The sequence below is a fragment of the Pelophylax lessonae genome (genome assembly GCF_965119305.1).
Source record: "Pelophylax lessonae genome assembly, chromosome: 3".
Taxonomy (NCBI): Eukaryota; Metazoa; Chordata; class Amphibia; order Anura; family Ranidae; genus Pelophylax; species Pelophylax lessonae.
Genome location: NC_138770.1, coordinates 264,694,384 through 264,719,658, shown reverse-complemented (window position 1 = coordinate 264,719,658; position 25,275 = coordinate 264,694,384). Strand labels below are relative to the sequence as shown.

Here is a 25,275-nt window from a genome sequence, read left to right as displayed (position 1 = left end):
ATCTTCATGTGAATTTTAAAGCTGCGTTTTGCAGTGATTGTAGCTTGATTCTGTTGCACTACAATTGCTGCAAAATGGTAACGCATTTGAGGTACATTTTAGGATGAATGGCACAAAAAAGCGCATTGAGCAATTTTCACTATATGCCACGTGATTTAGAATCACGGGGATTCCAAATTGCAAAGTGTGAATGGAGTTTTAAGTTAAAGCGGAGTTCAGGCCTCAAAATCGATAAAATCGATTTTGGGCCATCCGCTTGCTAAGGGGAACCTGAAAAAGAAATGGATAATGGCGATTTTTTTTTTGGTCACTTTCCTTATTAAAAAAGAAAATATACTCACCTTCCTTCCACTTCCTTCCTCTGCGGCCGCGGCCTGCGCCATCACTTCCGGTTTGCGATGATTCCTGGGAGCTGAACGTCATCGCTCCCAGGAATCAATGCGCCTGCACTGGCCCCGCTCGTCACTTCCGGTGCAGGCGCTGTATTCACTGCTAAACAGCTTCTGGGCATGCCCAGAAGCTGTGCAGGGGTGCCGCGCTGCACTGGAAGTGACGAGCGGGGCCGGTGCAGTGTGTTGTGGGACTCCGACGTCACGAAGAGGACACGGAAGAGGACACGAAGAGAGACGATGCGGCTTCAGCTGCCCACACCTGAGATGGCAGCGCTGGAGAAGAAATTTTCAAGGTAAGTATTTCTTCTTTCAGGTAAGTGCGACCCGGGACAGTTCAGAGGCTATCCATTATGGAATGTACTAGCCCTGACTGTCCCGGGGGTATTTCTATTACGTCCTCTAACAGTCTCCGCCCACTCATACAGTCTTCACCAATGGGTATTGACCTCTTATCCATAGGAGCAAGCTAGGCATAAGACTTGTTAAAAACAAAGTAATTTACATAGACACACCTATGGGGGCTGTCCCACTGGTCCAATACCCCCCTGCTATCAGCCATCCCAACTCAGTTTGTCTTCTGCCTAGTTAGGAGTGAGATAGGCTCTCCCTGTGCTGAGGCTACAGTCTCAGCCTTTTCTTCTGTTGTTTTTATGATTTTATTTCTGAAAAACTAGTTTTTTCTTTGCACCAGTGGGACAGCCCCCATAGGTATGTCTATCTAAATTACTTTGTTTTTAACAAGTCTTATGCCTAGCTTGCTCCTATGGATAAGAGGTCAATACCCATTGGTGAAGACTGTATGAGTGGGCGGCGACTGTCAGAGGACTCAGAGAAAGGAATTTTACAGTAAGATTTTACAAAAATTCAGTTTTTTAGCTCAAATTGAACCCCGAGGCCGGAACTCCGCTTTAACCATAGATGGATTGAAATTTGGCTGGTTCAGCAGGGACTGGCTGAATTTAGATCCATCTATGGCCAGTCCTGTTAAATAGCAATCAATCTACCGACTGACCACTCACAAACAGGCTTGCTAAAAAAATGTTGGGTTCTCTAATTGCTGCAGTGCTGATCAATGTATTATGACAGTGGAGGAGTCCAGCTGACTGTACAATGACACAGCAGGAAGGATTCCTCCATCCACCTTAAATATGTGGAATTGGTTCAGTTTTTTGCTAAATGAAAAAAAACTGAGCCATGTATGGCCAGCTTAACTCTAGCACAGGGATCTTCAAACAACGGCCCTCCAGCTGTAGCAGAACTACACATCCTATGAGGCATTGTAAAACTCTGATATTCACAGACATGACTAGGCATGATGGGAATTGTATTTCCTGAACAACTAGAGGGCCATAGTTTGGAGACCCCTGCTCTAGCAGAAGGAAAGGAACACAGAAGCAGCACAGTTATATAAAATGACTGACAGCCCTATGTCCTAGTCCTGTTTTTCTGCAGATAACTTTATCATGTAAACTTCACAAAGGTAAACTGAACTAAAAAAAAAAAAATTGTCTTTGCCTTTCCTGCTAGCTTAATCTATCGTCTTCACCTCCACCTACCCAAATCATAAGCCGATCACAGACATCTAGTACTACAAGCAGCAGTATCACCCAAAAAACAATGCTACTGGGAAGTACATCACCCACGCTGAGCTCAAGCCAGGCTCAGATGTACCTGCGAGCACAAATGGTGAGTGTCTCTTTGTCCATTGGTGTGATGGCATCTTCCTCACCTGACAATGTGTGTAATTTTACCCCAGCATAAATATGTGAATTAGATCACATACAGTATCTCCATGACATGAGTTGTTAGTAAGATTACATATACCTACGACAGGAAGTTTAAATAAGATAACACATCTCTGATTTGCATGTAATATATTTTCTGTTTCACTTCAGCCTTTCTGAATGTGAATGTAAAGCTTCACAAAGCTGAAGGGGGTTGAAGGAAGGCAAATAGTTACAGCCAATCAGATTAAAGGTTGGTTCCCACAAGATGAAGTCCAGGGCATATTTAATCTGCATCAAAAACACATGCACAATGTTTGCCATGTATTTCAATGGCCCTAGTTCACATCAGTGCAATGCGTTCAACTATAGTCAACAAAAGTAGAACATGCTACATTTTTTCTGTATGGAATGGAGCAAACCACATACAAAAAATGCACTGGAATGCACCAAAAAGCACTGGAATGTATATATCCTGAGATGAAGAAAAGGGTACAAACGCACCAGAATGCATAAACAATGCACAGGTAGAAACATATACAGAACACAGAAATGGTAGCATGAACCAGTCCTAAAAGCAGTATTATACCCAAATCCAAAAATGTAATATATTGTAGTTTACTATTCGTTAGATGTGGTGGTTGCATCTTTTTTTTTAGTCCTTTTTCCCTGTTTCTACCTGATGATCTGGCCAGTTACACACCTCCTGTAGTAGAATGCCCCCACTCTGGATTAAGGAGCACAAGGGGAAGCTTTGGACAGCAGCATTGTCAGTCTGGGGGGAGGGGAGTGTTAGATTTACTTTTAACGTATAAACTGTAGATATAAACCGGCAACTCGTTGGACTCAAACATTGAACATTTTTATTGGCTACACAAGTACATCCAGTAAAACAATTGTTTTATTGGATGTACTTGTGTAGCCAATAAAGATTTTTAATGTTTGAGTCAACTGAGTTGCTGGCTTATATCTATCAATGGTAAAATTACTGAGAGACTGTAAATCCCAGCCACGAGCACCATTTTTTAACCTTGGATAGCATCATTGGTAGTAGAGCTTGGGCATTGTATTTAGTGATTCTATGTGTTAGATGTACTAGCAGATTTAAATACACTAACAAGTTGAGGGTAAACTCCAGCTAACACTTTATAAGCAGTTACAGCAACAGTTTTTTTCCTTTTGGGATAAAGGTTTTACATAAATAAATAAAAGCTGATCATTGTAAGTGTTGCTTTATTGTTGATTTGTCCTGTTTTTAGGGGCAACAGACCTACCAATCCTGGAGCCAAGGGAATGTTCACATTTTGTTTGTTGCCATATAGGATATGTAAAGTGAAATTTTATAGCTGTACACACTTTACATTATTAACTGCATTCAGGTAATACACTTTATTTATCTGAGCCCCTTTGATAAGAGCCATTTATGATACTTCATATCAACCAGTTGGAGTCTTTGGGGTTTATTTTACTAAAGGCAAATATGCTGTTTATGTTGCACAGGACATTGCACATTGCAAGGGAATTTTTCCCTAGAGCTTATTGAATGTGGCAACTGGCTCACTTTGCAAAGAATCCCCAATCACATTCAAGAAAAATATTAAAAACTGCATTTTTGATTGCACATGTATGGATGATAGAAGTCAGCAGAGCTTCACCACATTCATGAAACTCTGGGTAAAATTTCTTTGCAACGTTCAACTTCCTTTGCAAAGTGAACAGTCTATTTTGCTGCTCAGTAATTGCAGTATTCTAGTCTGCATCTCCCCAAGGTGATACTTAAAATCTGGCCTGTTAGTGGGTCCTGAGGACCGGAGTTGAGAACCACTGCACTAGAGGGTATTGCCTCACAACTAACTTCTGATAAGCAGTTGCCGACCATCCGCACTTCTATTGTTTGATGGACTCTGTGACGTATTTACCCGAGCAAGAAAAGAGATTCAACAATAATGCAATATTGTAATATTATCTGATTTATTAAAACCTCCTAAAAGCACTTACAAACATAAAGTAAAAGTGCATCAAAATGTCCTCTACAAAAAGAATAGCATAGACCACACTCTTCTTCAGCAAGCCAGACACCCAGTGTCTCACCACCTCACGGCTGAATATCTGCCACGTCACTTCTGGAATCATGTGCCTAGGTCACTTCTGGCATTCATGCGGTTACGCCCTGTCACGTTTCGTCCTATAGACTTGTTCATAGGGCCAATATTTCAATGTGCTTTTATTTTATATATTTGTAAGTGCTTTTAGGAGGGTTTAATAAATCAAATAGTGTTACAGTATTGCACTATTGTTGAATCCTTTTTCTTGCATGGTTTATTACATCATGGAGTGCAGATGGTGTGTTGCGTTTGATAAACAATATGATTTTTTTTTTTTTTATTAATCAGACATAACATTACATGGGACAGTCTGTTTAGTAGTTTTCACAGACACAGAAAATCAGGTTGTGTTTGAGTGGATACTTCTCAGACCAATGGTGTTGCATACAATGGGAACTTGGATACCATTGTTGTATTCAGTTGACAGTTTCAGCAGTCTATTGTCTCTACAGCTTCAGTATACAGGTAATGGCATGTAATAGACCAGAGTGCCATCCTGAGGTAGAATTTAAGAACGGCTCTCAAATTGAAAATGGTACAGTGCAGCAGTCTATTTTGTTGTTAAGGTAAACAAATTGGTAACTATGGTAAACAACCTGATATATAAAAATGTTGTCAGGCATAAGCTGGACAGGGCTCTCATCATACCTTAACACCAACCAGGAAAAGTATATACCATTCAAGGAGAAGATACCCGATTTCCAGCAACTGCTTATAGAAGCTTTGGGTCCTCCTTGGCTATGGAGATCACAAGCACACAGTAACTGGAATTAAGTAACTTTTAAGGGTATTTTAACTGTGTATAGACCATAATTTCTGTTTGCTAGGCATTGTTATATCTTTCAGTCTTTTATTGTATTCCTATTATTGTAATAGTATTGTATGTACAGCATTTTTGTATAGTAAAAGCACATTTATACACTGCAGAGGTCTGAGATTCCTTGATTATACTGCAATGATAGGCGAAAGCAAAACAATTGGGGGCTTATCCGAAACACTTGGGGGCTCATGCCATGATTGCGCTATAGGTCAATTGAAGCAGACCTGTTTTTCTGTGGTGTGTTGTGTAGCTTGTGCTAGGTAAAAATGTTGCGTAAGCTGTTTAGGAAAAGCAACAGTGGCTTGGTATTTTCTTCATGCTCTGTATACTGAATCCCAAAGGAGGAAGAAGGTAGAGGCAGAAATTAAGGCATTAAAAGACCAGCTAGTCAGGTTGATTATTTGCAAGAGCGGTGTGCAGCCCTCATGACTAAATCAATTAATGCCTTAAAGAAAAGGAAGGGCCTTAAACCTGTTAGTAAAGCCAGGGTACGTGCCATTGCCACATCCCAAAACTGGGATTGTGAGGATGTGCTCTCCTCAAATGATAGGATGTGGAGATAGAGTTAGATGTTTCTGATGATGGTCACCCAATGGGAAAGAAAAAGTGTGCCAGACCCCTCATTACTAAGCATAGGAAAAGGCAACATAATAGAGAGGATATGGCGGATGGGGAGGTGCATTATGACAACCCCAGAGATGTTGAATTTGAAGAAGTAAGGGAGTTTACATAAACTGAACTCCATGAGCTGGCAAAACAATACAAACAGGTCCAGGGAACTCCTATTGAGTTGGCTCCTAAGTTTGTGGGCTGAAGGGGTGGATAGTGTTGTTTTGTCAGGCAAGGAAGCAGTAACTAGTATTAATCCACAATTGCGTCAGGCCATGCGAAAAGCTTGAGAGTTTATTGTGAACCTTTCACTGTTTGACCTCGTGAGAGATGGTACAGTCCGAGTATACCCTAATTCTAGTGACCTGGTAAATACCTACTTGTGGAGAACAATAGGAGAAGGAGTTTATAGGTTAAGAGAGATGGGTTGTATAACCGGATTAAATATGTTTCCAGAATGGATGGGTCCAGATATGGAACCCTTCACGTCTTCTCTGCACTCTAAGCTAATGAAGTCTGCGCCACTTAATCTCAGGGCTCTGTGTACTTGCTGGGAGGCCTGGGATTAAACCGCAAGATTCATGAAGCCACGACCCTCTTAAGCCAGTTGTGGGAGCTCTAGGTGACTAAAACAAAACCTGTTAGGCCGTGGATAAGGACAGGAACAGGTAATGTTACATGGACCCCTGTCTTCGTTCCTCCACCAGTGAAGCCATTCTGTCTCAAGCAGTACAGACTTCCTTAAGGCCACAAAGAAATTGGGAAGACTATTCAAGAACTTTTGAGAGTAGGGATCCTTAGACCTTTTGTAAGTCCATTCTCGTCTCCGGTGTTCCCAGTAAAGAAACCTGATGTGACATATAGAATGACTGTGGATTACAGAGGTCTAAACAAAGTGGCACCTACATTAAAGTCAGCTGTCCCTGATATGATCTCAATCGTTGAGAAAATTGCTAAAGAGGCAGGAGAATATCATGCAGTGATAGTCCTGGCTAATGCTTTCTTTTCGATTTTGATAGACCCAGAGTGTCAGGACCAGTTCGCTTTGGTGTGGGATGGCCAACAGTACACTTCCACTGTCCTTCCTCAAGGCTACCTTCATTCTCCTACGATTTGTCATGGACTGCCTGAGATTTAAGCACCCTGAATCTGAAAGTCGCTGTATTTCACTACATCGATGACATCATGATCCCTAGAGCAAAGAAAGATGTAACTGAACCACTGCACCTGCTGATACAGCATATGGAGAACAGAGAGTGGGCTACCAATAGAGACACCAAGGACCTGCCACAGAGGTGAAATTCCAGAGACAGTTGTGCAAGCTATCCAGGCACTGTCACCCCCTACTACCAAAAAGGAGGCACAGAAGTTCATTGGATTTGGGGGATTCTGGAGATCGTTCATCCCACATCATGGACTAATTCTGAGGCCTATATACAATGTCACAAAGAAAAAGACTAAGTTCTCATGGGGTTCAGACCAGTGGACCGCATTCCTGGCTGCTAAGGAAGTCATTTTGCAGCATCTGAGATTGGGACCTATAAGACAAGGAGTACCATTTCAGCTGGATTTAGTGGAGCAGGATGGTACCATATCTTGGAGTCTGTGGCAGCCAAATGAAAAGAAAGGACAGAGAGCAATATCCATTGGATTTTGGTCTAAGCAACTGACAGGGGCACAGAAGAGATACATGCCCCTAGAGAAGTACCTGTTTTGGGCCTACACAGCTCTTCAACATGTAGAGACCATTACAGGAAAGGACACAGCCACCATCCATACTGCATTGCCAATAGCAGGATGGGTGAGAGATAATGGACTGAACACTAAGGCAGCTGTAGCCCAGAACCAGACATTGATTAAATGGAAGTGTTATCTACAAGAAAGAAGGGGTATTTCAGCTGGGGATGTCAGAGACATTTCAAAACAGTTGTCAGGGCTTGTCACTTTTACCAGCACCCAGCCAGAAGAGGAAATTCCTGTGCTGCAGTCTACCACTCAAGAGGCTCCACCCTTTGCGTCTCAGAATATATGAAAGAGTCAGCATGGTTCTCTGATGGTTTAGCCATAGTCCCCTCATCTGTGCATAAATGGATAGCAGCAGCCTACAAACTGAGTAGAGACACAGTCCTGCAGGAGACCGGAATTGGGGAGTCCAGTCAGTATGCAGAGTTGAAAGCTGTAGTGATGACTTGTCAGGAGGATCTTTCCATGTTACTATCTACACTGACAGCTGGGCGGTCTTTAAAAGACTGGCAACTTGGATGGCCTGAATGAATGGATGTGTCAAGGTCTTACCTTGCCCTCCTGTTGACCGCCATCTTGGACACGTGTAGACTGCTGCCTCTTATAGACTCTGATTGTATCATCACTTGCCTGCTGCCTGGGCATCGCACAGTGATGATGCTGCACACCTGACAATATCACCTGATGTGAGGAAAGGGGAGGTAATATGGCGCTGTCAGGCTAATAAATAGGAAAAAATAAATAAATATGTCTTAAAGTGCACTGGTGATAGGTGAATAAGAACCAGAATATATAAAGCTTCATAAAGTGAATCCTTAAAGAGTGTAAATAAGTTTGAATAAATTGGTTATAAAATGTGTATCTATATAATGATAAATAAATAAAAAAAGTTTAAGATATAGGTGATACAAAATCAATGTGTAATCTTAAAAATATATATATAACTATATAAAAAATTTTTTAAAGTGATGTTGTAAAAATCTTCCACATATACTTAAAGTGCTAATTAATCAATCAGATATATATTGTGCTAATGGGCCAAACGGTAAATAACTTTGTATAAATCTGTGCACATAAAAAATCATAAATAGTGTCCAACAAATAAGATAGCATAAATAAATAAATAAATATAAAACGAATATATAGGAAAATTGTCCATATAAATAGCCAAATATAGCAAATATAATCGAGTCCCAAAAAAAGGGGTGATGAAGTAGGGATTTGACAGGATAAATGGATTACAGGACTTCCAGAATGATGGGGGTGCTCAATACAGGAATCAGTGCTCCCCTCCTATTATTCCCGCACTCCTGTATTGAGCACCCCCATCATTCTGGAAGTCCTGTAATCCATTTATCCTGTCAAATCCCTACTTCATCACCCCTTTTTTTGGGACTCGATTATATTTGCTATATTTGGCTATTTATATGGACAATTTTCCTATATATTCGTTTTATATTTATTTATTTATTTATGCTATCTTATTTGTTGGACACTATTTATGATTTTTTATGTGCACAGATTTATACAAAGTTATTTACCGTTTGGCCCATTAGCACAATATATATCTGATTGATTAATTAGCACTTTAAGTATATGTGGAAGATTTTTACAACATCACTTTAAAAAATTTTTTATATAGTTATATATATATTTTTAAGATTACACATTGATTTTGTATCACCTATATCTTAAACTTTTTTTATTTATTTATCATTATATAGATACACATTTTATAACCAATTTATTCAAACTTATTTACACTCTTTAAGGATTCACTTTATGAAGCTTTATATATTCTGGTTCTTATTCACCTATCACCAGTGCACTTTAAGACATATTTATTTATTTTTTCCTATTTATTAGCCTGACAGCGCCATATTACCTCCCCTTTCCTCACATTTACCAAATATAGTTATCTATATTTTTGAGGTAGGCTGCAGTCAGTTATTTATTTAATTTTCTCCAAAAGCGCGGAAACTTTCCCCCTACAAATATCACCTGATGGGTTGCAGTCCTCGCCCTTGTGTTTGTGCTCCAAGGTGCATCTCTGCTAGTAGTCTTCTGTTCTTCCGTGTTCCTCCATGTATGACCTGGCTTGGCTGACGACTCTCATGGCTCTCGACCCATCATCGGCAGATGACCCGGCATCGGCAGACTACCCGCTTCTGGACTCGACCATGGCTTGGATGACTACCCGCTTTTTTACTTGACCCCGGCTTGTTCCTGCTCCCACTTCCTCACTCTTGCTGTGCGTTTATTGTTTGCTCCAATAAACTGCTTAATTTTATCTGCATCCCCGTGGTCTGGTCTCCTGGCACCCTGACAGGATGATTCATGGAAAGGTGGTGCGGGGAGGCAAGGAAGTCTGGGACTACATCTGGTAGGAAGCTCATTCCTGCACCATAAAACATGTGCCCCTGGTCCCAGAATTTAATATCTATAACAGAGTGGCAGATGAAATTGCCAAGGTGAATGCAGTTCTGCCAATTGATCTTGTCTTGATAAATGTGGCCAACTGGGCCCACAAGCAATTGGACATTTGGGGCAGAAAGCAACATATGAATGGGCACAGCAGAGAGGATTGTCCATATCCATGGACATAAAAAAGACTGTAATACGGAACTGTACAGTGTGTGAAGAAGTGTGACAATGGCCATTACAAAAGTACTCTACCGGGTCGATTAAAAGGGCCGAGAGGCCTGCAGAGATTTGTCAGATTGACTTAATCAGTCCCCTGTCCCGGGGAAACAATGGACTGAGATATTTTTGCACTGCAGTGGACACCTATTCAGGACTTTTTCTTGCCCATCCTTGCAAACATGCAGATCAAGCCGCAATGCATCAACTGCTACAAAAACTTAATGGTAAATAGAGAGGAGACCCGCCTGCGCTATAACAAGATGAACAGAAAGGGACAGATGAGGGGAAAAATAGATATATGCTAGAAGTAAGGGATAGCTGCGGCTCCTATTTCAGCCTTTCACAATTGTGAAAGGTGACTTAATGTGTAAGGTGGCTGTGTAACAACAACATTTGATCAAATAAATAAATACAAAAAAGATAAGCTTAATAAAAAATGTCCATACAACTCATGAATCAAAAAATTACAGCATGAAACATAAATAGCAGCATGAAATAAGGTGGCGGTGGCGTGAAAACCTGTGCTGATATCAGGTGAGCGATTTAAACATCAGGTGGTGAGCGGTGAGATAATCAGTAAGTATGTCCGCTATCATCCGATCCGATCCCTGAACGGATGGAAAAATAGGGTTTCCATCCGTCCAGATTTCACGGACAGGATCGGATACGGATGGCAGCGGGTGTCAGCAGAGGGGTCTCTGCTGACATCCGCTGCCCCATAGAGCTGCATGGAGGATCCGATCAGATCCGCCTAAAAAAATGACAGGCGGATCTGATCGGACCGCCCGTGTGAAAGAGCCCTTAAGCGTATTTAACTGTGTATAGACCAGAGTTTCTGTTTATTTGCTAGACATTTTTTTCAGTCTTGTATTGTATTCCTAATATTGTAATAATATTGTATGTACAGCATTTTTGTATGGTAAAAGAACATTTAAACACTGAAGTGGTCTGAGCCTCCTTGATTATACCACAATGTAACCTTGCTAGATAGACACAAGCAAAACAGATGACCAAGGGGTGCTTATCAGAAGTTATATAATTTGTAAAGCTGATTTTGCCTATCACTTGTGAGGCAATACCCTCTGGTGGGTAAGATTAAACACGCTTTTGGGTGTGGTGATCACGGACACAGGCATGGTGCATGGCATAATACTATTCTGAAGATCTGTTATTTTCTGTACACTCATAGATTGGTGGACTTTATCATCTTTTGGATTAATTGATAGACTTTTCATGAATTTTGAGTTCACATAGTTTTATAGTTTTAAAACATATATGTCACATAATTTTCTATAAGGTATTTTTTCATGTATTTTTAACTATTTTTTATTAGGTACTTCATGTTTTGTGTCACCTAATTCCTACACAGCGACACACTATTGGACATTAGTCAAATAAATAGTTAAATTGCAAAACAGGTACATGGCCTATACAGCATTTTCCAGTGAAAAGAGCAAATGTGGAACGGTAAAACAAGAAGACTCCCTTCAGTAAGCTTTTTGGGTCATATAGTATCTTTTTTACCTTTTATGTTTATTTGTTTATTGGTTTACAGCTTATTTTTACACCTGCTGCTACTGTTGCAACTGTGCAGTCGGACATTCCAATGATTTCATCATCGACCTCTTCAACTTCTTGTCAGTCGTCAGCTACTCAGGTGAGCTGCTAAGTCCATAGTCAGTTACTTACTAAAGAACTTGTACATCCCAGGGTATTTAGGGTCCCTAAAGGCATAGTTCACCTTTAGCAGGTAAGGAGCATCTGTAGGTAAAAACAAACTGAGCATCTTTGACCGAAGTTGAATACTGCCCTTGCAAAAGGTGTAAGCCATTTATGTACCTCATGAAGCCTGAATGCAAAATTTCCCAGAGATTGCATCTCTTCATCCTGCCTTGTTGCTAGAATGTTGCTAAGACACTCCCATCCATTACTGTTAACCTCCAACATCGCAGCAGTGAGCTGTTTCTGTAATTCAAACCTCCTAACATGCTTTTTCTTCCCCCTGATGCAGTAGCTCTGACCTCAGCATTTAACCGCTTTAGAGGATTTGGCCTAAAAGCTGGAGTTGAGCTTTAATATGGAAGCTGCATTTACAGATGCAGTCAGCGGTTGTAGGACTCATATTTCTATGATGATAGGTTTCCTTTAAGGCACAAATCTACCATCTGGGTTGAGCCATTATTTCTATTGTCACGAATATACAAAGTTCTAAATTGGAATCTGTGGTTTTCTCTCCAGTTTGTCTGGGATTGGGACTGGCCTGCATTGGTAGTTGTAAATTAAACAGCATATTAAGAAACCTAATCAGAAAAGCTGGTTTGCAAAGGTAATTGTGAGCATTACTTTTTTGAAAAGAAAAAAAAAAAAAAACGAATAGGAAGAAACAATTTTATATTGCATACAGCTTACGTTTTCAATGTAATGTATTGCGTGATATTTACGTATTTATTTACAGGCATTATAGCTTTCCACATTTATTAGCTGACTTGTTACGAATAGACCTTCATTTCTTTCAGTGTGAGCTTTGTCTTGTTGACTTTCCCAAAGAACAAAAAGGGTGAGAAGCTGTGTGTTGAATTATTAAGATGAAGGCATAAGCAAATAATCTAGTTTCTCTGGTTTCAAGTTTTAAAACCTGATATGAAATGACACCTTTGTTCTGTAGCGAAAAATCTGAAGTGCAGTAACTCAATAGAGCAACCAAGGAGAACCCATTATATACTGTTTTGTTTTTGTTTTGAGAAGTATATGCAAGAGTTAGACCAGTGGTGACCAACTGGAAAATTATAGAGGGCCTCAAGTGCAGCTCCTCATACTTCCATGGGGCAGCACAAAAGCAGCATGTTTTTGTGCATTGAGGTGCTTTGTGTCAAGTTAGGCAGCCCATTTCGAAATGAACAGGCTGTAACTCACCAAGCCCAGGACACAACTGGTCGCACACATAGAGACGATGTTGGCTCGGTGGTTAGATCCTAATTTTTTATTGGCTGTCTGTGTTCCCGCTAGTTACTATTATAACAGAGACAGAAAATGAGGGAAATTCATAGTAAGATGTGAGGGGAAATCCTCCATTTGGAACACCTGTGATCTAACACGGAAATTTAACCACTTAAGCCCCGGAAGATTTTACCCCCATTCCGACCAGGGGGTATTTTGCGATTCGGCACTGCGTGACTTTAACGGACAATTGCGCGGTCGTGCGACGCTGTACCTAAACGAATTTGGCGTCCTTTTTTTCCCACAAACAGAGCTTTCTTTTGGTGGTATTTGATCACCTGTGCGATTTTTTGATCACGCGCTATAAACAAAAAAAGAGCGTCAATTTTGCAAAAATAGCAATATTTTTCACATTTTTTTATATGAAATTCCCCAAAAAAAAAATTTAAAAATCAAAATTTTTTTACTTTTTCGGCCAATTTGTTTTATGCTACCTATGTTTGGTAAAAAAAATCGCAAAAAGCGTATTTTGATTGGTTTGCGCAAAAGTTATCGCGTTTACTAACAAAGGGAAAGATTTCTGTCATTTTTGTTGTTTTTTTTTTTTTAACGTGTAATGGCGGCGATCTGCGATTTTTTTTGCGGTACTGCGATATTGCGGCGGACAGATCGGACCCTTGACTGACATTTTTGACACTTTTGGGGCTACCAGTGACATTTCTACAGTAATCAGTGCTATATATATGCACTGTTACTGTAAAAATACACTGGTAGTGAAGGGGTTAACTTTATTTGGGAGGGAGTGGCTGTGTGTATCCCTAGGGGCGTGCTTTCTACTGTGATTGGCTGGGGCTTGAGCTGTATGGACACTGATCAACGGATCTACATACTAGATCCGAGTGATCAGTATCCTAACAGCAAGGAGAATGACAGGTGGCTTGTTTACACAAGCTGCCTGACATTCTCCCTCTCCCCCGCCGATCGCCGAGTGACCGGCGGACATCGGGTCCGCCGGTCACACGCGCGGGGGGGTCCGTGATCACGCGGGAGCGGGAGCGCGCCTCCGGGGGCGCGCGCTCGCTCCCTAGACCCTCACAAGCTAGTGACGTAGCCCTACGTCACTTTGCCTGTGAGGGGCTGACTGCCGACGTAGATCGGCGTTAGGCAGTCGGCAAGTGGTTAAGTAGAACTTTTGGCAATTTTTTTTCATTTTAGATAGAGTAAGGAGGGGTTATAAGCCCTGTGAGATTTATTTTTGCCATCTTTGTCCCGTTGCAGAGATTTCCCTTCACTTCCTGTCCATAACCAAATAGGAAGTGAGAGGAAATCCCTGCAAATTAAGGTAATTCCTTGGTGACCCCCGGGTTACCAGAACTAGTGTCCCCATTGGAAGATTTCCCCTTTATTACTTTTCTGGGGACAACCCAAAATTTTGGGATTTTATTTTACTTTCACTTTGAATAATAATGCAAAAAACAAATAATTATGGCGCTCTATAATGGACTATAAAAAAAGCTATAAAAGCTTTGATTGAGTATTCACCCACAGCTAAGAGGAACACCATGGATGATAATGATAAAGATAAACAATTTATTGTAAGTCAAATAGAAATAAGAGTTCAAAAGTAGCTGTGAACGGCTGTAGGCAATGTATAGAAAAAAGAAAACAGTTGTTCATGAACCATCACCCTGAACAATGATCACCATAGGACTACACATATCAGAAACCCAAACACTGAATGGAAGGCAGGAAGTGATCTGCCTGGGAAGAAACCGACCTCTCTCCACAGTGTGGTGAGCTGTGTCTCTGTGGTGTGTCACGATGAGCTGAAAATGATGATAAAAACAATAGAGGAGAACAGCTATAATTCTCTGGCTGTGTGTCCTGCTTCGCTCAAAGCACTGTCTTGGAAGCTGCAGTGGTTGCCCCATGAACCACACTTTGATCAGCAGGCAGGGAGGCTGGAAGTGGGCGATCCTGCTGTAGTTGGAATCCCAGATACGAAATGGGTCCAGCTTGACAGCTTAAGCCACGCTCCTCGTATAGGGAAAAAGATCAAACGGAGGATGGATCTAAAGCCTGGCCGTTCATTACAAAGCTGTCACCATGACAACACGTTTCGGGCATGGCCCTTCATCTGGTCATGTGGTGTGGACAGCCAGTAAGAATATATAGATTGTTAAGGGAATAAGGGTTCTCTTAAAGGTAAATAGTTTCCTTCATCCATGTCAAAGTTAAAATTAAAATTCTCCCATCCAGGTACTAACCAGGCCTGACCCTGCTTAGCCTCCAAGATCAGACAAGATCAGGCGCATTCAGAGTGATGTGGTCCAGAAATACTAATGACACATGGTCAACCACATGAGTGAATTTGAGACCTAATGTATTGTTATTGCAATGTGTAAGAAAGGTTGTAAAATCCTCATGGCTATCACTCCAGAGTAACAGAATATCATCGATGTAATGACCAAACAGGACAATACATCTGGCAAAGGGGTTGTGATTCCATTTATAATTCTTCTCCCAGAAACCCATGGTGATATTTGCATATGAGGGAGCAAAATTCGCTCCCATTGCTGTGCCATTGGTCTGGAGATAGAACTTTGTCTTGAAAAACAAAGTAATTATGCTCCAGACAGACCTGGGTGGCATCAACTAAAAATTGAGGCTGTCGGTGATTCATATTGGGATCCCTAAAAAGATACAGTGCCTTGCGAAAGTATTTGGCCCCCTTGAACTTTTCAACCTTTTGCCACATTTCAGGCTTCAAACATAAAGATATAAAACTGTAATTTTTGTGAAGAATCAACAACAAGTGGGACACAATCATGAAGTGGAACGAAATTTATTGGATATTTCAAACTTTTTTAACAAATAAAAAACTGAAAAATTGGGCGTGCAAAATTATTCAGCCCCCTTAAGTTAATACTTTGTAGCGCCACCTTTTGCTGCCATTACAGCTGTAAGTCGCTTGGGGTATGTCTCTATCAGTTTTGCACATCGAGAGACTGATATTTTTGCCCATTCCTCCTTGCAAAACAGCTCGAGCTCCGTGTGGTTGGATGGAGAGTGTTTGTGAACAGCAGTTTTCAGTTCTTTTCACAGATTCTCGATTGGATTCAGGTTTGGACTTTGACTCAGGTCTTTTGAAGACTCCATCAGGTTTTCTTCCAGAATGGTCCTGTATTTTGCTCCATCCATCTTCCCATCAATTTTAACCATCTTCCCTGTCCCTGCTGAAGAAAAGCAGGCCCAAACCATGATGCTGCCACCACCATGTTTGACAGTGGGGATGTTGTGTTCAGGGTGCTGTGTTGCTTTTACGCCAAACATAAAGTTTTGCATTGTTGCCAAAAAGTTCGATTTTGGTTTAATCTGAGCAGAGCACCTTCTTCCACATGTTTGGTGTGTCTGCCAGGTGGCTTGTGGCAAACTTTAAACAACACTTTTTAAGGATATATTTAAGAAATGGCTTTCTTCTTTATTGGATATTTCAAACTTTGTTAACGAATAAAAAACTGAAAAATTGGGCATGCAAAATTATTCAGCCCCTTTACTTTCAGTGCAACAAACTCTCTCCAGAAGTTCAGTGAGGATCTCTGAATGATCCAATGTTGACCTAAATGACTAATGATGATAAATAGAATCACAAACACTCTCCATCCAACCTCACTGAGCTCGAGCTGTTTTGCAAGGAGGAATGGGCAAAAATATCAGTCTCTCGATGTGCAAAACTGATAGAGACATACCCCAAGCGACTTACAGCTGTAATGGCAGCAAAAGGTGGCGCTACAAAGTATTAACTTAAGGGGGCTGAATCATTTTGCACGCCCAATTTTTCAGTTTTTTATTTGTTAAAAAAGTTTGAAATATCCAATAAATTTCGTTCCACTTCATGATTGTGTCCCACTTGTTGTTGATTCTTCACAAAAAATTACAGTTTTATATCTTTATGTTTGAAGCCTGAAATGTGGCAAAAGGTCGCAAAGTTCAAGGGGGCCGAATACTTTCGCAAGGCACTGTATATAAAGAACACACATCTAGTGAGGCCCATAGGTAGCTCTCATCTCACTGGTATTGTTTGAGTATGTCGATGATATGACCAGAATCCCTGGCAAAGGATGGCAACTGAGAAACAATAGGTAATGGTTCTTGAACAATTGTTTTTTGCTATACATTGCCTACAGCCATTCACCACTTCTTTGGAACTCCTATTTCTATTTGACTTACAATAAATCGTTCATCATTATCATCCATGGTGACTGTTTCCATTCTGTGGAACTACAAATAACAGCCCACTTACAACAGCCAGCGAGTGTGAGCACATGTACTATGATTGGGCTGGACATACTTGCATCCCCCAGCGCTCCACATAGAGGTTCTTTTGTTGTTTGTTTTGAATAATAATGGTAAACCGGACAAAAAGAGAGGACGAATCTCCTAATGGGGGGGGAGACAGACAGCAATAAACATTGACAGGTGTTCTAATCTAACTCTACTCTATCCAGAACTTAAAAAAAAAGTTATGCCTTTAGTTATACTTTAAGTTTACTTCAGAAGGATCATTCGTATTTCCCTCTGCTTTTTCAGGACAGGAACTAAAGGTAAATCTCCCCACCATACACTTTAAAAATGAGCACTGCTTTTTTATAAATGAGGTTGTGAATGATTGTTTATTGGTGTGAAATATGTGTTTGACAGTTTTCAGCCAGTAGCAGATTTGTTGATGCTAGATAGAAATGTTGTGTCTGTACGTGCATATTGCATATAGACACATCTAAAAATAAGCCAAGCAAAGTCTGAAATTAAGGTTGTCAAGCATGAAAAACTGAAGACTTAATAAACTTAATTTCTCTTATGTTCTCTGACAGTCGCAGCCCGTTCAGTATTCCTTCACCATTGGGTAACATGCCCTCTCTGCAGGAGCAGGCTAGGTAGTGAAAAGGTTAACAACAAAAGCTTTACACAGACACACCTCTAGGGGGCTGTGCCTCAGACATTACCCATCAGCCACTTGGTGCTGCTCTTCAGTTTCTTGCTGCCTAGCTCAGGAGTAGGACTAGGGTACCCTGCTAAAACGCCTTATCTCAGTTTTTTATTTTCTTTGGAAATTTTTTTTTCTTTTATTTTCTCACTCACTATCGCTAGTTAGCCAGGGGGATCCTCCTGGAGGACTACAAGCGACAGCAGAGCTGGGCCTCGCGCTGGATAATCTAGATCCTTATGGAGTCCCAGCCTGCCAGCAAGCGTGGGCAGGTTATTGGTACGCCCAGGCCTCGCCACGATGGTGCCCCACTGGATGGATACGAGCCTGCGGAGAGCCTCTTTGCCAGGATGTCTCAACTCCGGAACGCCCTGCCAGGGTGGGAGGTGTTCCGTATTGGAGCGGAGCCCGCGGTCCGTGGTATGGTGACTGATGCTACCCCCCGTGTCCCTGGGACAGTCGCCTGTGGGGGAGTCATTTGGGCCAACTCCTAGGGGAAAGCAGAAATTAAGTTCTCTGTAGTTCCCCCCCCCCCCCTGGCCGATATGGATGGCTTCTGCCTCCCTTGCCCTTTGGGGGTGCTCTGTGGTGAACACTGCCTGGTGGGGGGTGTGGGGGCTTATTGCCTTGTCCTGGGGGTGTCTCTGAGGGATCCCAGCGATGGCCAGCTCCTGGGTGTCCTGACTTTTGGCGCTGTTCGATTCGGCCGCCATTTTGGGTGAGGGCAACTATTCTGGCTTCCCTGTCAGGGCAGCAGCCATTTTCTATGCATTTGTTCGGGCGCCATCTTGACTGTGGGCGGCCGCCTAGTAAGGGCGGTGGCCATTTTGCGAGTGTTTCTGTTCCATTACATTTAATAGGTATCCATATTGCTGTGGCTTCCATCAGCCTCTAGTGATTGCAGATCGCTTCCTTTTGACTACAGCGGTTCATGCAGGGGTCTGGTAGTTTACACTGTGACACTGTGGGGCTATTTTCTTCTGTTTTTACGGACATTTCCCCCTGAAAACTGTGCCTTTCCTGTTTATAAATCATTTAAAATGGGACTCCGGCGGCGGTGCAGATTTGCGGTGCGGACTGCGGAATCCACCGATTTAAAGGGCCAGTGTCCAAAAAATGTTTTCTTTTCAAAATGGAGTCCCAGGATGGCAATTTCCCCACAGACCTGGTTGTTGCTTTGGGAACCCCTGAAACAAAGTCCATGGCCTACTTATCTGCTGCATGTGCAACTTTGGCGTCAAAGTTTGATCTGCTGCTGTCTGAACGTACTGTTCTAAAACGGCCGATGCCCTCTCAGTTTTCTGATCAGGGCCTGCTTTGGTTGCCATGGACAATGTCCCCACTGAGGGGTCCAAGTCCTCACATTTGAAAGGGGAAGTGGTGAAGTCTTCCTCCACTGTGCCGCGGGAACGCGCTATAGTAGAAGCACTTATTCACTCTGTCAGGGAGACTTTTAATATTGATGTTGTGCCCACCCACTCAGGTAAAATGGGTTTCTTTCAAGTCCTGCTAAGCCCAGAAGTCAGGTTGGGTTTTCCCCTGCCCCGAGGAGTTTCACGACACAGTGAACGAACAGTGGTGTCGCATCACATATATGCTGGTGGTCCCTAAGCGGTTTCACCACCGCTACCCCTTGCGGATCCGGTTAACCCCCGTTGGACGACGTCGCCTAAGATGGACCACACATTTCTAGGTTGATGAAATCCACTTTGATGCCCGTGGAGGAATCCCCGGTGTTCAGAGACCCGGCGGATAGGCGCGTGGAGACGCTTTCCCACCACATGTATTTGGTGGCGGGCTTTCTGCTCAAACCTGTGTTTGCTTCTGTGCTCTTTTCACAAACGGTCACTGAATGGTTTAAGGTGCTTAGGCGCACCTTAGTGGCGGAGTCGGTCTCTCCGACTATCCTTGACCTGGTGGATCAAATGACCCAGGCCGTGAGGTAACTATGGGGGAGATTTACTAAAGCTGGAGTGTGCAAAATCTGGGGCAGTTCTCCATAGAAATCAGCTTCCAGGTTTTATTGTCAAAGCTTAATTGAACAAGCTGAAGTTAGAAGCTGATTGGTTAGTATGCAGAGCTGCAGCAGATTCTGTGTGCACCAGTTTTAGTAAATCTCCCCCTATGTGACGCGGCCCTGGATGAGGCTCCTCTGGTCGCAAGGTTATCGGCGGTTGGGGTCGCAATCCGCCGCATTATTTGGCAAAAAAGCTGGTCGACTGACCACGTTCCCTACAAGACTGTGTCTGATGTCCCTTGGGGAGATCGGCTCTGTGGGGATAAATCTCTGAGGGAAAATCACCCCGCTAGGCGGGATCCTTCCTTCAAGGCTCATTCGTGGGTCCTTTCGTGCCTCAGGGGCACAGGAGAAAGGTAAATCCTTTAAGGCCTCCGGCGGTCACAAGACCCCATGATCTGGGCAGCCCAAGGCTGGTCAGTCCGGTGCGGCGGCCCAGTTCTCCTCTGCCTGAAGGGACGCCCTCACCCATTTCAGGGGTGGGGGGACGTCTGCATTGCTTTCGGGAACCCTGGTTGTCCCAAATCCGGGACAGGTGGATTCACAAATTGATTCGCTCAGGGTACAAGATCGAGTTTCGATCTCGCCCCGCAGACCGGTTCTTTCCATCAAATCTCCGTCTGTCTCCCGATCGTTTTCAAGATCTCATGGGGGCTGAGCAAGATCTTCTTGCTCAAGGAGTTATTATACCGGTCCCTCAGCGGGACAGGTTTCGTGGGTTCTATTCCAACCTGTTCACGGTGTCCAGAAAAGAGGGCAAAGTGCATCTGGGTCTGAACCTCAAGTCTTTGAACCGCTTTGTGCGGGTACAAAGGTTCCGGATGGAATCCATCCGGTCGGTGGTGGCGTCGTCAAGTCAAGCAGTTTTTTCTGGCCTCCATCGACTTGAAGGATGCTTATCTGCACATCCCTATCTACGAAGTTCATCAGCGGTTTCTCCGCTTCGCAGTGCCTGAGGACCACTTTCAATTTGTTGCATTACCCTTGGTCTAGCTTTGCCTCACAGGGTATTCACCAAAGTTTTGGCCCCGGTGCTGGCTTTGCTACGCAAGAGGGGGATTGCAGTCCTCGGTTATTTGAACGACCTCCTGTTGAGGATGAGTTTGTGTGCCACTCTGTCGAGCAATCTAACAGTCATGGTTCAGACGCTCCAGGAGCTCGGGTGGACCATCAACTTCCAAAAGTCGGCACTGACTCCGTCAGTTCGTCTCAGTTACCTGGGGATGGTCCTGGACTCCGCTCAAGCGAAGGTTTTTTCTCCCGGAGGAAACACTTCAGACCTTGCAGGGCGAGTTCAGGTCCCTCAGGGACAATGATCTCTCCTCTCTACAGGCCTGCATGCAGTCCCTGCGAATGGTGGTTTTGGCCTTCGAAGCAGAGGATCTTGCCAGGTGGCATAAGGATCCTCAGTTGTTAGACAGGAGGATATGTTTGTGCCGCCTCACGAGGACGGAACTGTCGTGGTGGATTCTATCACCCACTCTGACTCAAGGTAAGTCTTTTCTGCCTGTGAACAGTAGTCACCACTGATGCCGGCCTGTTGGGCTGGGGTGGAGTTCTGGTCACCTTATGTGCCCAGGGGACTTGGTCGGGGGAGTAATTCCTCCCTGCCGATAAGCGATCAAGCTATGCTTGTTTCATTGGTTGTCTCGGCTACACGATCACCCGGTTCGTGTTCAAACGGACAACACCACGACAGTGGCTTACATCAATCGCCAAGGGGGCACAAAGAGTGCCCAGGCAGCCAAGGAAGTGGCCAAGATCCTGTCTTGGGCCGAGACGCACGTTCCAGCGATTTCGGCTGTTCACATTCCGGGAGTGGAAAACTGGCAGGCGGACTATCTGGGTCATCAGTCCTTGGATCAGGGGGAATGATCCCTGCATCCGGAGGTGTTTCATCTCCTGTGTGCCCGGTGGGGGACTCCGGACATGGATCATTCTGTTCGCGTCCTGTCTCAACAAAAAGGTGGGAAGGTTCATGGCCATGACCCGCGATCCTCTGGTGGATGCCACGGACACGCTAGTGGTGCCCTGGCACCGGTATCGGCTGATTTATGCCTTTCCTCCAATTCAACTGTTTTCCAGGTTCCTCCGCGGGTTAGCGACGGAACAGTTGCTGGTGATTCTGGTGGCCCCAGACTGGCCTAGTCGGTCTTGGTACGCAGGCCTCGTAAGGATGGTGGTCGAGCCTCCCTGGCGGTTACCTCTGAGAGAAGATCTACTGTCTTAAAGGTTGATCTTCCATCCTGCTTTACAGTCTCTGACTTTAACGGCGTGCCTGTTGAAGGCCAGGTGTTGGGAGACAGAGGTCTCTCGGATTCTGTCATTCCTACCTTGCTGAAGGCTCGGAAGTCTACCTCCAGGCAGATGTATCATCGTACCTGGAAGGCATATTTTGCCTGATGTGAGTCGCAAGGGTTTTCATCCACTCTCCTTTTTGGTGGGGAGGGTTTTGGCCTCTGTAACGGATCAACCTGCACCCCGACCGGGCACCTCCGTTGACGGATACTCCTAGTGCTTCCTGAGGGCTCCAAGCACTCCACCAGACACAGTAAACACTTCAGACCCCATGAACCACCGCAGCTTGGTTAGAATCGCCTTCTCCTACCCACCCTGGACCTACGACAAGGCTCCAGGTTCCCGTGGGTGAACCTCTTTCCCCAGAGAGTGCAGCAGAACAAACTCTTAAGAAGCTCTTACAAGAGCTTAGTGATTATCCAAGGGAGTATGGAAGACCATAGAAATCCCTTGTAGCATATTCCCCCAATAAGAGACAGGACTCTAGATTGAAGGTGAACTAACTCAACTTTATTGAACAAGAAACAGACTTATATACAGTTTTCCCCCACAAGGTTACCGTCCAGGTGGACCTTGTTGAGGACTGGACGTGACATTCACAATCCAATAGAAACAGGGTTTTACACTCAGTCATTCCCATACAGTGTACACAATGTGCCTCCCCCTAACCTAAACTAATTATCTAGCCATCTGGACAGAACAATGTGAGGTCATTAACATTAGACAATGGGACGGCAGAATCCACATTCCATTTCAATACACAAACAATAGGACAGGGCTGCCAGTGACGGTCTGTGTGTCTCTCTCACATTGAAGCTGGAATACACATTATCCCAATCCACAAACAATAGGGAAAACCTGTCTGACATTGAGGGATATGTAATACACACATTCTTTAGGAATTGCAGATTTCATGGCAATGGGAATAAATCTTCATATTTCTATATGGAGATATTACTGACAAATGACTGTCCCAACTGAAGCAATTCTAACTATTAATTATCTGTTTTTCACTTCCAGTGATGGTGAATACTGTCACGTATCTTCTTCCAAAGGTAGACGAACCAGGTACCAGACCTCCAATCCGTCTGTGCCTGAATTAGTCGGGTAACAAGTCCCAAGGAGTCAATCCATCGTGGCAGCTTCCTTGACAAAGTTCCACATAGTTTGTAAGTTTGTTCGGTAGATGAAAAATGAAATAAAAGACAATATCCCGAACTCACAGGAGAATGAAGCAAAGGGGTTTACAATCCAGGGACAGGGTGATCCGTCACAGCCTCCCTGCTGGAAGGTGTGGATCAGAGCTTGGTGCTGGGTACGATCTAAGGTCAGTTGTCGGCCTTAGCCATTTTTTCTTCCAGCATCCTTTGGTGACTTTTTTCCTTGATTCACACTCTTGTTCAAGGGGTGCGTCATCTGGTTCCCCCGGGGAAGGCTACTTGCCTCCGTGGGACCTAACTTTTTGGGTTTGTCCGTTTTACAACGCCCCCCCTTTTTAAGAACGCCAGAGAAATAGCTCTACCTGTGTTGTCTCAGAGTGTCTGAATGGCGGCTCTGTCTTGCTGTTCGCCTCATCTGGTTGTTCATAGAGATATGGGGGTCCTGTGACCCAATCAGTCTTTTATCCCTAAGGTGGTATCTGCTTTCCATCTCGACGAAGATATTATTTTACCTTGTGCAAAGCCCAAGCATCCCAAGGACTTTGCCTTGCATTCGTTGGATATGGTCCGGGCGATCAGGGTTTACCTATCTGCCACAGAGTCCTTTAGGAAGTCTGATTCCTGTTTGTCCTTCCGAGGGACCTTGGTAGGGTTCGGCTGTGTCCGCTGCAACCCTTTCCAAATGGTTCAGACAGACTATTGTTCAGGCCTATTCACTAGAGGGTCAGGTGTCTCCTTTCCCTGTCAGGGCACATTCTACTAGAGCCGTCAGTACCTCTTGGGTTTTTCGCCATCAGGCTTTTGTGGCTCAAGTGTGCTAAGCGGCGACATAGTTGTCTGTGCACACTTTCATTGAAATTCTACAAACTTGATGTGATGGCATCCTCGGATGCTTGCTTTGGCCGCGTAGTTTTGAGCACGGCAGTTGTTTGAAGAGACCTGTTGTTCTATCTCTTCTTGGGGGTAATTTTTTTTTCTGGGGTTAGCTCCTGTTGAGCTTCTGTTGCCCTGTTGGCTTCATTTTTTTTCTCTGGCCTGGTTGACTCGTTGCCTTTTCTTTGGTTGCGTATTCCCACCCCTCACACCTGCACTGCTTTGGGACATCCCAATGGTGAAGGAATACTGAACGGGCTGCGACTGTCAGAGGACGTAAGAGAAAATAGAATTTTTGTAAGAACTTAATGAAATGAAATTAATTTCTCTGAGTCCTCTGGCAGTCGCAGCCCCCGCCCCTCTTTTTTTGGGTGTTGATTGTCTTCCTGTACTGCTTGCTACGAAACTGAAGAGCAGCACCAAGCGGCTGATGGGTAATGTCTGAGGGACAGCCCCCTAGAGGTGTGTCTGTGTAAAACTTTTGTTGCTTTTCACTACCTAGCCTGCTCCTGCAGAGAGGGCACATTACCCAATGATGAAGGAATACTGAACGGGCTGCGACTGTCAGAGGACTCAGAGAGAATAATTTTACGGTAAGTTCTTACAAAAATTATATTTTTCTGGATGCTAGTGCCAATTGTTTTTTGAGGAAATCTTTGGTATAATTTGGCTTGCAAAATATATGTTAAGCTCCCTTCAATGCTAAGAATTAGGACACACCTAGCAATTATATTCTGTTAAATGTAGTGACTGAAATCCTGGCTGACTATACAGACTTGTACCTGCAACACCCTTTTAAATACTTACTACTCAACTGTCAACGTCTATACTGCAGCCTTAAAAGAACCAGTTTTAACCAATGTAGGTCTGCATATTTTAGGATGCCAAGGCATCTGCTCCCCTGCACCCTGGCAGGCTTTCCCACATTGAAGTCAGCAGTTATATACACTATATTACCAAAAGTATTGGG

General features: G+C 43.5%; 1 protein-coding gene across 1 annotated transcript in view; it reads left to right on the top strand.

Moving 5' to 3' along the window:
* PHC3 (polyhomeotic homolog 3) overlaps positions 1 to 25,275 on the top strand; it is a 179,695-nt gene that overhangs the window by 54,667 nt on the left and 99,753 nt on the right. The window contains exons 5-6 of the mRNA XM_082249149.1: positions 1,920 to 2,078; positions 11,592 to 11,693. Of these exons, the coding sequence (XP_082105275.1) occupies positions 1,920 to 2,078; positions 11,592 to 11,693 (261 nt within the window). The remainder of the gene's footprint in view (positions 1 to 1,919; positions 2,079 to 11,591; positions 11,694 to 25,275) is intronic.